This window comes from Bos mutus, chromosome 21 (assembly GCF_027580195.1).
Source record: "Bos mutus isolate GX-2022 chromosome 21, NWIPB_WYAK_1.1, whole genome shotgun sequence".
NCBI lineage: Eukaryota > Metazoa > Chordata > Mammalia > Artiodactyla > Bovidae > Bos > Bos mutus.
This window is the reverse complement of record NC_091637.1, coordinates 32,909,083-32,923,696: the sequence shown is the minus strand read 5'-3', so window position 1 is coordinate 32,923,696 and position 14,614 is coordinate 32,909,083. Positions and strand designations below refer to the sequence as shown.

General features: G+C 40.6%; 1 protein-coding gene across 2 annotated transcripts; it reads right to left on the bottom strand.

Moving 5' to 3' along the window:
* Window positions 1-3,567: 3,567 nt before the first annotated feature.
* Window positions 3,568-14,518, bottom strand: COX5A (cytochrome c oxidase subunit 5A). 2 transcript variants are annotated; one of them, XM_070358610.1, is made up of 5 exons: window positions 14,327-14,518; window positions 9,342-9,458; window positions 7,060-7,181; window positions 5,678-5,805; window positions 3,568-3,725 (listed from the first exon to the last, which is right to left on the bottom strand). In XM_070358610.1, the coding sequence occupies exons 1-4, from the start codon at window positions 14,430-14,432 to the stop codon at window positions 5,692-5,694; spliced, it is 459 nt and encodes a 152-aa protein (XP_070214711.1). In that variant the 5' UTR covers window positions 14,433-14,518; the 3' UTR covers window positions 3,568-3,725; window positions 5,678-5,691. The 2 variants fall into 2 exon arrangements, with proteins under 2 accessions (XP_070214711.1, XP_070214710.1); XM_070358609.1 differs by having other exon boundaries at window positions 5,683-5,805; window positions 14,327-14,517.
* Window positions 14,519-14,614: the final 96 nt, after the last annotated feature.

Genomic DNA, 14,614 nt, shown 5'->3' with positions numbered 1-14,614 from the left:
GAAACTGCAGTGGTAGCTAGCAAAACTAAGGGATGGCTAGGCTTAAACCATTTACCGAAGTACTATGATTATAAAAATGACTGTAATAAGACCTAATCTTACTAAACTTCCCTTATAAGCCTGCAAAGTTGCTCCCATTTTCAGATCATAAAACAGAAGCACAGGAAGGTGCTTATCCGTAACTTATCCATAGTAACTTATGCTTATCCGTAACTTATCCATAACTGCTATACAGTAGAATCAGATTTGAACATTAAGTCTGAATACAAACCCACCCTATTGCTACATTGTGTTACCTTCCATCAGCTGATGGGTAAATGTAATTAAAAAAAAAAACCGCTAGGACATACAAATATAATATCCTTCTTGAGGGGATACAATTGGAATTCCACATCATCTATATAGTACTCCCTTATCCATGGGTGGATTCATTTCAGGACCCCTAGTGGATGCCTGAAACTGCAGATAGTACCAAACCCTGTAAAAACTGTTTCTTCCTATACATACCTATGATAAAGTTTAATTTATAAATTAGCCATAGTAACAATAACAATATACTATAAGTTATGTGAACATGGTCTCCGTCTCCCTTAAAATATTTTATTGTACTAATTTAATGCCTTTTCCATTTTAACTAAGCACTAATTTCTCACTGTGGCTTAAACTTTCGCAGTTTGAGGTTCAACAGCAAAACTAGCACACAATTTTTTTCTTTCTTCACAGTATCACGGATTGAAGAGTTCTTAGTCTAGCTCTGAGCTACCTCAGCACAGGATGTTTTTTTCTTTCCTTAAAAGGAAGCACTTTATAGGTTCTCTTTGACATATGCAAATTGGCAGTATTACTACTCTTGCACTTTGGTGATATTATTATAAGTAAAATTTCTTGAACACAGGTACTATGATACCATGACCATCAATCTGACAACTAAGACAGCTTCTAAGTGACTAATGGGATGGAGAGGGAAGGTGAGAGATTTCATCACACTACTCAGAGCAGAGTTCAATTCAAAACTTATGTTATTTATGAAATGTTCCATTTAATATTTTCAGGCTGTGGTTGGTGAGTAACAAACTGCAGAAAGCAAAACTGCATAGAAAGGGTGGGGTGGGGGATACTACTGTATTCTTGTCAAAAATGTTTAACTGGATTTAAAAAATAAAAATATTTAATTGGCTGCATCGGGTCTTAGTAGCAGCACGTGGGATCTTTTGCTGTCATGCGGGATCTTTCGCTGTGGCCCAGGAGTCCATGGGGCTCAGCTTAGTTTAGTTGCTCCATGTCGTGCTGGATCTTTACTCCCCAACCAGGTATTGAACCCACGTCCCCTGCACTGATTACAAGGTGGATTCTTAACCACTGGACCACTAGGGAAGTTTAACTAGATTTTAATGAACCACCAGTAAGATGCAGATGCAGGACATTATTCTACTCCAACTGGCCTGGACTCTTCAGAAAAATGAATTGTATGTATTTTATGCCAAAGTTCTTGAAGCATATTAATGGTACTGTGGTTACTTAGGAGAAATCTTTCAGTTCAGTTCAGTCTCTCAGTCGTGTCCAACTCTTTGCAACCCCATGAATCGCAGCACGCCAGGCCTCCCTGTCCATCACCAACTCCCGGAGTTCACTCAGACTCACGTCCATCGAGTCAGTGATGCCATCCAGCCATCTCATCCTCTGTCGTCCCCTTCTCCTTCTGCCCCCAGTCCCTCCCAGCATCAGAGTCTTTTCAAATGAGTCAACTCGTCGCATGAGGTGGCCAAAGTACTGGAGTTTCAGCTTTAGCATCGTTCCTTCCAAAGAAATCCCAGGGCTGAGCTCCTTCAGAGAAATTTCTCTTAGATGTTGCTTAAGTATTCAGGGTTAAAGTGTCATGTCTGCAACTCACTTTTAAATGACTGAGGGAAAAGTGTACATAAACTAGAACAAAACAAATGTAGCAAACCATTAACTGCTTTGAAAATTCTCAAAACAGAAAGTAGGGAAAGAAAAAGCTAGAGATCCCATTCTGTTAGGATAGAAGCCCTACCTGTCATCAAGTTGTCTCTCTCCTATTCTAGCACCATCTAAAAGAAGACAACCATAAGTAGTTAATTTATTTCACATCTCTACTTCTTAAAAAAAGGGGGAAAGAAGGATCTTTCTTGTAGGGAATCAGCCTTTCATAAAAGGTCATTTGTATTAAACCTTATCAAAACTGATTTTACTTTTTTCCTTCTTTTCGGCTGCACTGCACAGCATGCAGGATCTTAGTTCCTTGACTGAGGAGACCAGAGATTGAATCTGTGCCCCCTGCAGTGGAAGCACAGAGTCTTAACCGCTAGACCACGAGGGAAGTTCCCCAAAACTGATTTTACTAACACTTCCTTACATGGCTTTAGGAGAGAAGACATCAAAAAAAAAAAGAGAAGACATCAAAATTTCAACCTAATATTAATCCAGTTCACCTGATGAAGCAGTCAAACTGGCTGTACTAGAACTCACTCAAACCTAGAACCTCTTTACCCAGCAGCTGGCTTCCAGTATTATGGCATCTAAAGTAAGACAAAGCTTCCCTGGTGGCTCAGTGGTAAAGAATCTGCCTGCCAATGCAGGACACTCAGGTTTGACCCCTGGGTCAGGAAGATACCTGGAGAAGGAAATGGCAACCCACTCCAGTATTCTGGCCTAGGAAATCCCATGGACAGAGGAGCCTGGCGAACCACAGTCCATGGTGGCACAAGAAAGTCAGACACAACTGAGTGACTAAACAACAACAACAAAGTAAGACAGGATTGTGTATTTTATTCTCTCAAGAAGGAAAACCATTTACTCAGTTCTTTAAGCAGAAAGCCTCCAAATCTACCACAGCAAATTCTTTGATGTCCAAGGCTAATACTGTACTGCTAGGGAAGAAACGGTAGGGAAGATGAGAAGCACTAAGGGGCTGGCTTCTACAGAGCACATCCTAAAGATTATCTCAATGACTACTTTAAAAACTTTATTTCACCCATTTTTGGGAAGGTACACAATTTGACCTGTACCCACAGACAACTAACCCTCTAAGCCCAGAGTACTTGCTGGCCCTGTCAACTAGAAAATTCTACACTGGACTTCCCCAGTGGTTCAGTGGTTAAGAATCTCCCTGCCAGGGCAGGGGACACAGGTTCGATCCCTGGTCTGGGACCATCCTACATGCCGTGGAGCAGCTAAGCCCATGCACCACAACCACTGAGCCAGCATGCTGCAACTGCTAAGGCCTGTGCTCCACAACAAGAGAAAAGCCTCTGCTTGCTGCAACTAGAGAAATCCCGCACGCAGCAATGAAGACCTTACACACCCAAATAAATACTTTTTTAAAAAGAAAATTCTATATGAAATTATTTTTTAAAAAAATTTTAGCTAATTTACCAGCAAGTGCATCCAAATATGTTAATGTAGCTGACTCATGTTGGATGGTTTCCAGAAAACTGAAGCAGTTCTCTCAGCATATAATGTGGCAACCAAACAGTGAAATCAATGACACTATAATAATTTTTTTTCCCCCTGCCTTTCAATGCAAACACATGAAATACCTAATTTCAGTTCAAACTCATTTCCCTTTTATTAAAGTCCAAGTTACATTACACGGTTTGGTACTCAACAAAGGAAAACTTGTTCGAATAAGGTAATATGTTATCATCAGTATTTCCAGGTGACTTTATAATCAAGTAGCATTATCAATAAGTCCTTGGGAAGTCCATCTGTAAGAGAAAACATGAAAAATTAGCTGGGAAATAAAGAAAAGATAGAAATCTTACTAAAAATAACCTCTAGAGCAACAGCCCAAGGAAATCGCTGCCTCTGTGTAGTCTCTTCTGCCCTTTCTTAATCCTGCCTAAAATCAACACACCAGCTACTAGCTCTTTGGCTTTTCTGTTGTTATCCACCTGGTAATTATTGAGGTAGTATTCTTTTCTAATCAGAAAAGTATTAGGGAGCTGCCCTCTTAAAAATTTTTAAGTGAAAGAAATACAATGTTACTGCAGCTAGAAAATATCCTATATAACAAAGATCTTCTGGACTCCTTCAAATAATACTTGATAAATGAAAGCCTTTTCACATTTCACAAAGATGTGCTATCTGGCTTCAGGGAGGAGGAAAAGACAGTGGTGATACAGAGATGGACAAAGATAAAATTAAGACTCTTCTTTCAAAGCAAGCTGTAAAAAGAGATCTCAAAATTGAATTCAAAACCTCAGGCATTTTCTGCTCAGTCTGTGGTAGGAAGATTGAATGTAGGTATTCTTTAAGATTTTTAGAGTGTAGAATTAGGTGTTCACTAATGGTACCCTAACCATGCTCACGGTTTCTTTATCTTGTGAGGATCTGATACTAGCTTTTAAAATAATTTTGGGTCCACTTTTACTGAAACTTTTATAAGATAGCTTAGTTCCACCTTTTAAAAATAAACTTCTTACTCTTAGGAAGCAAATCTTCTATTTAAGCCTCATTATTTACATCTGAGAAATAAGACAATGGCCTTAGTAAATGCTTTAGTATTGCAATGCCTACAAAGGATGTGTGGCATAGTAAAAACAATGGACTCTGGAACCAGACTGCTGCTGCTGCTGCTAAGTCGCATCAGTCGTGTCCAACTCTGTGTGACCCCACGGACGGCAGCCCAACAGGCTCCCCCATCCCTGGCATTCTCCAGGCAAGAACACTGGAGTGGGTTGCCATTTCCTTCTCCAATGCATGAAAGTGAAAAGTGAAAGTGAAGTCGCTCAGTTGTGTCCGACTCTTAGCGACCCCATGCTGCCTTGGTTTAAATGTGGGTTCCTCTACTACTTATATGACTTTGGACAAGGTGCCTCATTTTCCTCATTAGTAAAATAGTAAAATGGGAATAAGTGTAATAATAATAAGTACTTCACAGGACTGTTCATGAGGATTAAACGAGTTTATAAAGCACATAAAACAGTACCTCATACATAATAAGAGTTACACAGACTATACGTGTTTGTTAAATAAAATAAATATAAGCGTTATTACTTATGTATTTTTTTCTGTTTTACAAAGGATTTTCTGCGTACTGCTCACTACCCGGCAATCTTGTGACTGGTTTTATTACCTAGTCTGTATTTTCCACAAGGTATCAAGTTTGTATTATCAATGAATATTACCTATTATATTTCAACTTGGGCACACAATAACAGAAGCATCAAATTAATAAAACCCTGATATTAAAAATAAAGATGTATAAAAGCATGCATGATGAATACCTGGTATGTAGTGGATTACCTTAATTGAGGAGAGGTTAAAGAGCTGGAATTAGGAAAAAGGTACAGAGAGGGCTTTAACTCTATGTGAAACCTCTCATTTCTTGGGGGAGAGGGAGAAACTAAAGCAAATATGGCAAAAATAGTATCTCAAAATTTGGGTATGGTTACATTTATTCCCTATGCTATTCTTTACCTTTGAAATATTTTATATTATATAGATTTTAAAGTAGGTTCTTTAACTTGCCTTTACACCAATAAAAGAACAATTATAACAACCAGAAACAACAATTCTAATTCTTTAAATTAATCATCACAGGTACTCTCTAAGCTCACAGCCTCTATCAAAGCCATGAAAACGTCTTTCTCTGAGACTACTGTAATGCCACTCACTCACCCCTCCCTGGATCCTTTCTTGCCTTATTCAGGTATACCTTACCCATGGGGTTTACACTTTGTCAAGGCCCAGTTCCTCTGGAGTGGAGATTCCCAGTTCATTCAAAGTTGGTCTAAGTTCCTGGATGACATAGGGGTAGATTTCCTTATGAGGTCCTGCTTTGTCCTGATGGCAAAGAGGATATTCACATTTAGCTCCGAAAAGCTGTCTCTATTAACAAAATGAAGCTGAAAATGCTTTCAGTCATATGCAGAGGCTAGCAGCAGAGAATATAAGTCACCTACTTTTAAGTTAACATATTCGTTCAAAAGAGAGAGCAACTTACATAGGCACTATTCAAGGTAGACTGTTAAGACACCTGGAGACTAAGACTACTAAATCCAGGGGGAAAGAAACATTTTAAAGCCTTGAGTTACTGGAAAAGAAGGTGGTGATGACAGAATTTTGTGATGGCAATTAAATGTGCCCAGCAGGCAACAGGAATAATTACGTTAACACAAAAAAAGTTTCTTAATTTGCCTCAATTTGAGACCCTAACTGAATTAACTACTGGTGCTGAATGGCTTGACAGCCTACAGAACCCTTAATTATCTTACCCATTTTAGATAAAGTATTGTCATACTTTCCCTCTTACAGACCTTGCATTTCTTTCCTATAGAATATACAAGTCTTTTCATGGAGAGCTACACGTAGAGAATACTTATTTCTAAGGCAAGAGAGCTTTGAGGAATACTTACCATAATATACAATTAGACCTCTATTGTCACAACATTCTTCAGAGACAAATATTAGAAGGTCAAATAGACTAAGACAGTGTCAAGTTATTATATTATTCTTCTGTCTAACAAATTCTAGGTCTCCTTAAGTGTGTTTTTTAAATTATAAAATTCTTATTTAAAGTTGGTCTAAGTTTTAATAGAAAAATTAAAAACTATAATGAAATAAGAGAGAAGAAAGTATATATCCTTACATTTTGATCATTGTCTCTATACTTTTTAATAAAAAGGGGATACACCACAAAAAATTATTTCATAATTTCCTTCAATTAACATGAATATCTTAAATGTTAAATACACTTCTACAGCATTAATAATAACCTCCTCTGGGAAGTCCCATTTTAAGAAGCCACTGGCAACACTTAATTTCATATCACAAGCAGCACAAAGATAAACTGCAATTCTTAATTATTTCCTTAAGATAAATTCTCAAATGGGATTGCTGAAATTCTAACAAAATAAATTCCTGAATAAATTCTCCCAAATACTCTCCAAAGAGAATATAACCACAATGTACATTCCCTCTAACTATGTAAAAACTAATTTCAGGTATTTTAACAAATTCAAAAATACAGAATACGCTAATACCTAATCAATAGTCCACCTACTTCCAGAACAACCTTAGCATTGTTATTTCACTGACCTTAACAACTTCTAGGATGCGAACTGCACTAGCAAAATCATTTAAACGTCTGCATGCCCGCAAAGCAGCATCAATGATTTTGGGCTCTGGAACCAGGTCATAGCCAACAAGTGTGTTCATCCCTGTCAAATTAAAAAGAGGGGTCATATCAATCTGGAATATCCTCACTTAAACTACAATTTAGTTACCCATACTCTTTTATTGAACCATAGACATGTGATCTTATCTGTTTGATCTGCTAGTTTTTTTTTGCTCTACCATATGGCATGCAGAATTTCCCTTCCATGGATCAAAACCTATGCTTCTTTCAATGGAAGCGTGGAGTCTTAACCATTGGACCACCAAGTAAGTCCCTGGGCCTCTATTATCTCTGCTGCTGCTGCTGCTGCTAAGTCGCTTCAGTCGTGTCCGACTCTGTGCGATCCCAGAGACGGCAGCTCACCAGGCTCCCCCATCCCTGGGATTCTCCAGCCAAGAACACTGGAGTGGGTTGCCATTCGCTTTAGTCGTGTCCCACTCTGTGCCACCCCATAGACGACAGCCCACCAGACTCCTCTGTCCCTGGGATTCTCCAGGCAAGAATACTGGAGTGGGTTGCCATTTCCTTCCCCAATGCATGCAGGGATGCTAAGTTGCTTCAGTCGTGTCCGACTCTGTGCAACCCCATGAATAGCAGCCCACAAGGCTCCTCTGTCCACGGGATTCTCTAGGCAAGAATACTGGAGTGGGTTGCCATTGCCTTCTATTATCTCTAAAATGAGATAACTGGGAATTCCCTGGTGGTCCAATGGTTAGAACTTGGCATTTCCACTGCCCGGGGCCTAGGTTTGATCCTTGATTGGAGAACAAAGATCCTACAAACCACGTAGTACAACCAAAAAATAATAAGCTTGAGAGTGATTTTAAATGCAAACACTATCTTCAAAATTAGCTGGTTTCTTTTCAAACAAGACGGTCATTTTCAACTCATATCTTTACCTCTTAGTACAGTGTATGTACTTTGACTGCTTTAAAATAGATCTGACTGAAAAATAATCTAAAAACCACCAGGGAAATACTTTAGGAGAAAGTAATGAAGCCCAAATGAGGACTTTAAGGCGATATAGAGAACCATTAGTGCAGAGTCATAAACATTCAACCAGAAAATACTGGGCATGATTACTTTTGGCTCTGCACAAAATGACACATCATAAAATTTAAGATTCTCTTAATGGGAATGCAGAACAGCTCTTTTCATTACTTCTACTCAAGATTATCCAATAAGAATTTCCCTAGTTGCAGCAAAATGGAGTCATTACATGCCTGTGGAGAAGTATGAAGCACTTAGGTTTCTGGCTTTTATTAATTTTAAAATATTAAAGGACACCAGTGACTGCGATGCTACAATATAGTCATAGAATGAATTCTTCATCTGATATAAACTGCCTACACTTAAAATTATCTATCAGTCTACTAGCTTGGTTATTATTAATGCTACTTACTCATGTTAAACGCACATTTACAAATTTAGGATAAACAAGTTCTAGCTTACTCTGATAGGACACTTACTCAGGGCAAGACAGATAAATCACAACCGAGAATAAAAATAACAAAAATCCCAAACTATTACCAAGAAGGGAAGAAAACCAAATGACTACTTAAATAAATTATCTATTTATTCAAAGTTACACAACTGCTAAATCTTGCTCACCTTGGCCTATCTCTATAGCAGTGATGATTTTATCCCTTAGGAGACATTTTTGGTTGTCACAACTGGGGGTTTGTAGGGGTGTTAGCATCTAGTGGGTAGAAACCAAGGATGCTGCTAAACATCCTACAATGCAAAGGACAGCCCCTGCAACAAAGAACTGTCTGGCCCAAAACATCAACTGTGCCTCCTTCAAAACCCTGCTTTACAGGAAACACGTACTCTGGAAACTATAAACTTTCCTAATTGCAAGATGCATGACAATACCTAGTCTACATGATACATGTTTTTTTCAAAATACAGCTGACCCTTGAACATGGGTTTGAACTCTACGTGTCCACTTACACAGAGATTTTTTTCATAAATACTACATGATCTGAATCCATATACGGAGAACCTTGGACTCAGAACTGTGGGTCAGAAGGGCCAACTGTAAAGTTGTATATGGATTTTCTATGTGCAAGTGGGTGTCAATGTCCCTAACCCCCACGTTTTTCAAGGGTTAACTGTAGTTACTTTTAACAAAGTAGTGGAAGACTGCACAGCAGTTCATAATTCTGTATTAAAATAGACACATATGCCTGTGTTCAATTACCTTTACGCAACTCCCAAGCATCAATATCTGGCTTATTGAAGTATGTCACCCAGCGAGCATCAAACTCCTCGTCTGTCTCATGTGACCCATGGGAGTAGCAGCGAAGTGACTGGACAGCTACAGGGGAGGAAGAACAGTAACTTCAATGTACAGAAGTAGGACTTGACTGGTTTTTTCCTTTTTTGGGTGTGTCTTAAAATACACACAAAGTCTACTATCTTAACCATTTCTAAATGTACAGTTCAGTGGTATTACATTCATTCAATGCCTTAGGTTTTGAATCAGCTATGCATGTCATGGTAAAAAAAATTATTCACCAGGTCAAATGAAATAAATCTTATGTACTGATTTGAAAAAAACATCTTAAAAAACTAAGCACAGAGGGACTTCCCTGGCTCTGAGCTCCCAGTGCAGGGAGCCTGGGTTCGATCTGTGGTCAGGGAACTAGATCCCACATGCCACAACTAAGAACCCGAGTGCTGCAATAAAGATCCTGCATACTGCAACTAAGACCCATCACAGAAAAAAAAAAAAGAATTAAGCACTGAAAAGTAAAACAAAAAGTACTACAGATGTATGTTTATGCTCTTCTCACTTATGTGTAATGCTGGTGTGTAACTGTTAACAGTGGTTATCTCTGGAAAGAAAAATTTTCTTTATACACTTATTTTTATGATAAACAGTATTAATTCCTAATTTAAAATAATGTTCATTCTTGGGAATGCCCTGGTGGTCCAATGCTTATGACTTTGTGCTTCAACTGCCCAGGGCCTGGGTTCAAGCCCTAACTGGGAAACTAAGATCCCTTAAGTTGCACAGCCAAGAAGTAAGTAAAATGATATCCATTCTATGTTTTTTTTGGCTGTGCCATGTGGCATGTGGGATCTTAGTTTCCAGATCAGGGAGGAACCCGTGCCCCCTTCAGTGGAATCACAGAGCCCTAACCACTGGACTGCCAGGGAATTACCTCCATTCTAGTTATGAAGCAAATTTCTAACATATATTTTCTTAATTTAAAAAGTCACAATGAGAAGCACATGGACCACAAGTGAAGAGTAGCTCCCACTCACACAACTAGAAAAAGACCGCTAGAAGCAATGAAGACCCAGCGCAGCTAACAATTAAAAAAAAAGTTCACTTACACTCAATGAAAAAAAAGTTTTATTAGATTTCTAAGGAGTGAGATTTTTAAATATAACACTATCAAGAAAACAGGACACCCTTAGCACTCTGCTCCCAATCAATATACCCTTTTCCAGCACCATATGAAAAGCCTTTCATTTTCAGTTTCTGCTTGTAACTGGACAGTGAATTGGGAGTTAAGAAATCTAAATTCCTTCTGAATAGCCTCTGAATGGAAAATCCCATGGATGGAGGAGCCTGGTAGGCTGCAGTCCATGGGGTCGCTAGGAGTCGGACATGACTGAGTGACTTCACTTTCACTTTTCACTTTCATGCATTGGAGAAGAAATGGCAACCCACTCCAGTGTTCTTGCCTGGAGAATCCCAGGGACAGGGGAGCCCAGTGGGCTGCCGTCTCTGGGGTCGCATAGAGTCAGACACGACTGAAGCGACTTAGCAGCAGCAGCAGCCTCTGAATGGGGCAGGACGTGGGAGAAGGAATTTTTACCTTTGGGTTTTAGGAGGCAGCAGAGCCTAGTGGTCAGATACTTCTAGGCTCTTAACTCTCTTGTTGTTAATTAACTCAGGTTTTATATTCCTTATCTGTAAAATGCAGATACCACTACCGTAGCAGCTGCTAAGTCGCTTCAGTCATGTCCAACTCTGCGACCCCATAGACGGCAGCCCACCAGTCTCCCCCGTCCCTGGGATTCTCCAGGCAAGAACACTGGAGTGGGTTGCCATTTCCTTCTCCAATGCATGAAAGTGAAAAGTGAAAGTGAAGTCGCTCAGTCGTGTCTGACCCTCAGCAACCCCATGGACTGCAGCCTACCAGGCTCCTCCGTCCATGGGATTTTCCAGGCAAGAGTACTGGAGTGGGGTGCCATCGCCTTCTCCCTACCGTAGCAGAGTATGATGATTAAACATGAAAGCCAGGTTAACGTTTTGCCTAGGGCTTAGTAACCTTGTAGGTATGTACTCAGTGTAGCTTTGAATTAATCCTTATCTAGAAGTGTCTTAATTGATCTATTTATAGAAATCATAATTCCTAAAAATAAAACATTCTTCAAGTTGCATCTCTTATTATATGAATTTTAAGAGCTTGGTATAATTTCTAGTGATTTTTAAAGGCTTAAAATATCAAAAACAACCTTTCAGCCCACCATCACCCAAAATTTGTAAACCATCTTTCAAAAACTAAAGTTATCCTTAACTGAAAAAAGTGCAAGTATATAATTGAAGTATAAACTGTTAAGCAGTTCCTTATCAAGTTAAATATACACCTACCAAACACAGTAATTCCACTTCTAAGTATTTACTCAAGAAAAATGAAGTATATAATTATCTCCCTAGAGGCAACTATTAAGTGTACCTTCCCAATCATCCAGTAAATTGTTTCATGATAACGAATTTCTTTTGCTCACTGCTGGACACGGATTTCAACTAGATGACTGTGGTTTTGTTTTCTAAATGTGAAAAAGATGACCAACAAATGCAAATCCTAGTCAGGGAGATCAATGGATCACCTTCAGTGATTTGTTCACCTTCCTTCTGAGAGTCCCAAATTACAAACTGATTGTATTAAAAAACAAAGACACTGCATGAGACAGCTATTTAGAAAACCAAGCAAGCACTGGGAACACACACAGATCCCAGGTTGAGGAAAACTCACTTTCCCAATGGTTTACATTATATTCCTTATTCCAGTCATAAGTAAAGCAGAATCTATTCTTCTAGTTATGGACATGCTTAACATTCTGATTTTTAGGTAAATTATATCCCTCACACCACCCCCTATGTACAGCATTTCCACCTAGTTTTGAGGCTTGTATGGTAAACTATTTTGAAAAACAGTTACTTGGTGTTTTTATATAAAGGTTCCAGAGTAGAAAAAGAGAAGCATCTGTTAAAAAAACTGGGACATTTCTAGGGCTACAATCTAAAAATCTATTTCTAACACTGCTTTTTGGCATTCCGTTAAGCAAGTTTTTTTTTTTTTTAAGCAAACATATTTAGAAAAATTAAGTGGCTCATAATTCCCTTCAGTAACTAAACAGCTCAGACAAAGCTCAAAGAACAGGCATTTTGGTGGTGGTGATTCTAAGGCATAATGGAAAGAACGGACTAATGTAAAGGGTACATAAACAAGCTCAAAGACAGCTATACAGAAGTACAAGGTTTAGGGGCCCAAAAGCTGGAAATCTATAAATGTGGGAGTGGTGCAGAAAAGGCTGGAAGGTAATTAAAAATGCTACTTAAATTTAGCCCTCCACCAAGAAAGAGAAAGCAGAAACTCCTCCCACCTTTTCAGAGCCTATCAGGGTAAGGAATGGGGTGAGGACTGTGTAACTCTTAAGGGTTGGCTGGAGAATCTAGCAATTATTCAAAATATTTAATTATCTAATTCAGTAGTTATAGGAAAACAATTCTGTTACCAGGTGGAGGCTGAAGTGGGACAAAATATTAAGTCTGGGTTGCTACTTATTTACAGCAAACTTGAAGCTCCCCAGGTTAACCCCTCCAGAGGCTATCCAAGAATCTTAAGCCTTTCTGACTTTTAATTGCATGAAATTTCTTCAGTCTCATAATGATAATAAACCTCACCTATAATATGCAAAAATGAAAGGCACTATAAAAATAAAGCAAATATGTTTCAAGTATTTGTGCCAGGAAAGGTGTTGAGAGTTAACATTATCTCATTTAAACCTCACAACTATTAAATAGTATCCCAATTTTAGACTTAGGCAACTGAGTCTTAGGGTTTAACTAACATGTCCAAGGTCACACAGCTAGAAAGTAGTTGACATGAATGTAACCATGACTGCCTCCTTGTGGCAAATATTTAGGTTTATGGGACAATTATGCTTAAGAGGGCGGCTAGAGATAAATCAGTTTGTCTAACCTTAGCAAGAGTTTGAGTTCGTACGTTTAAATATGCATGCTTAGGGGCCAAATTTCTTAATGTAGCATATACTACCATCATGGGCCGAAATCAAAGTGCAGTTAAAATAATTAAAAGTGCTAGACACAAAGTCTCCAGGAACAGACATAACAGGAAGGCAGAACAAGAGACAGGAATCAGCAGAACATCTTATACTCCGCAATCAGGCTTCTAACCGGAAGCAAAAACATAAAGCTTCCCCATATAGGCAGAACCCCCTATTTCTGGGTCTGTGATATCCAATTTCTGAAATAAGAGCCTTAAAAGATCTATCAAGTCAGTCCCTCTTCCAGGTCTCAGGAAATAACTACACACGTCGATCTATCGTAAAAGTTTAAGAATTAGAAAGTGGCACGGCAGTCTCTAAAAATACCAGAATGGTCTGGTTAAGTGACGGACAAAACGCTAACCGAGACACGTCTGATAACTGTCGTACACGGAAGTATAACGTGTTCTCGGAAGACGCTGGGGGCAGCGGTGCCGGGGACCCCGGAGGGATCACCCCCGCCCCTACCCTGAGCTCAATGTCACCTTCGCCGAAGCGCTGCAGGCCGGCGGTGGCCACTCCTAGTCAGGTGGCCGCAGGGTCAGCGCCGGGGCACGGTCACGGCCTGGGGACCGAAGGGGTCCGGTGGGCACGGGAGGTGCGCTGCGCCCCCTCCTTGGCGCCCACAGCAGGTCCACATTTGATCTGTCCGCGGTGCCCGCACCAGGAAGTCGCGCCGAGGGGGGCCCCGGGGTCGCGACCTCGAGTCCTCCACAACTCGAGGCGGCGGCGAGAACGGCAAGCGGTCACCAGGTTCGGCCGCCGGCCCGCAAGGCAGGAGCTAGGCCTCTGGGAGAGCCTGCCATCGCATGGCGGCGGGGGCCCAGGTCACCGCAAGGACACGCGGGCGCGGACAGCGGCAGGCGGGAGCCTTACCGGCGGCTTGGCCGGGGGCCGGAGTGGGGTGCAGGAGGCCTCGAGGGCTGGCCCGGGCGACTGCGGCTGCAGCTACAGAGCAGCGGCGGACAGCGGCGCCTAGCATGACGGCGATGGCGGCGCACAGGTTAAGGCTGAAGAGAAGCCGGGTGTGAGCCCACGACCGCTCGGGAGCTCGTGGGGGCCGTACTCACGCACCGACGCACGGTGGGCGGAGCATAAGGGTCCGCCCACTGCGGCGCTCGCGCCTTGGCGGAAAGAAGGCGTCACGCGGCCACCGGCGGGCTA

Excerpts from the sequence above, each read along its gene's own strand:
- COX5A (XM_070358610.1), bottom strand. The coding sequence starts at position 14,432 with ATGCTAGGCGCCGCTGTCCGCCGCTGCTCTGTAGCTGCAGCCGCAGTC. Across the intron at positions 7,182-9,341 it reads TGCTTGGGAGTTGCGTAAAG|GGATGAACACACTTGTTGGC; the intron begins GTAATTGAACAC and ends TTAATTTGACAG. Across the intron at positions 5,806-7,059 it reads GCATCCTAGAAGTTGTTAAG|GACAAAGCAGGACCTCATAA; the intron begins GTCAGTGAAATA and ends CTTTGCCATCAG.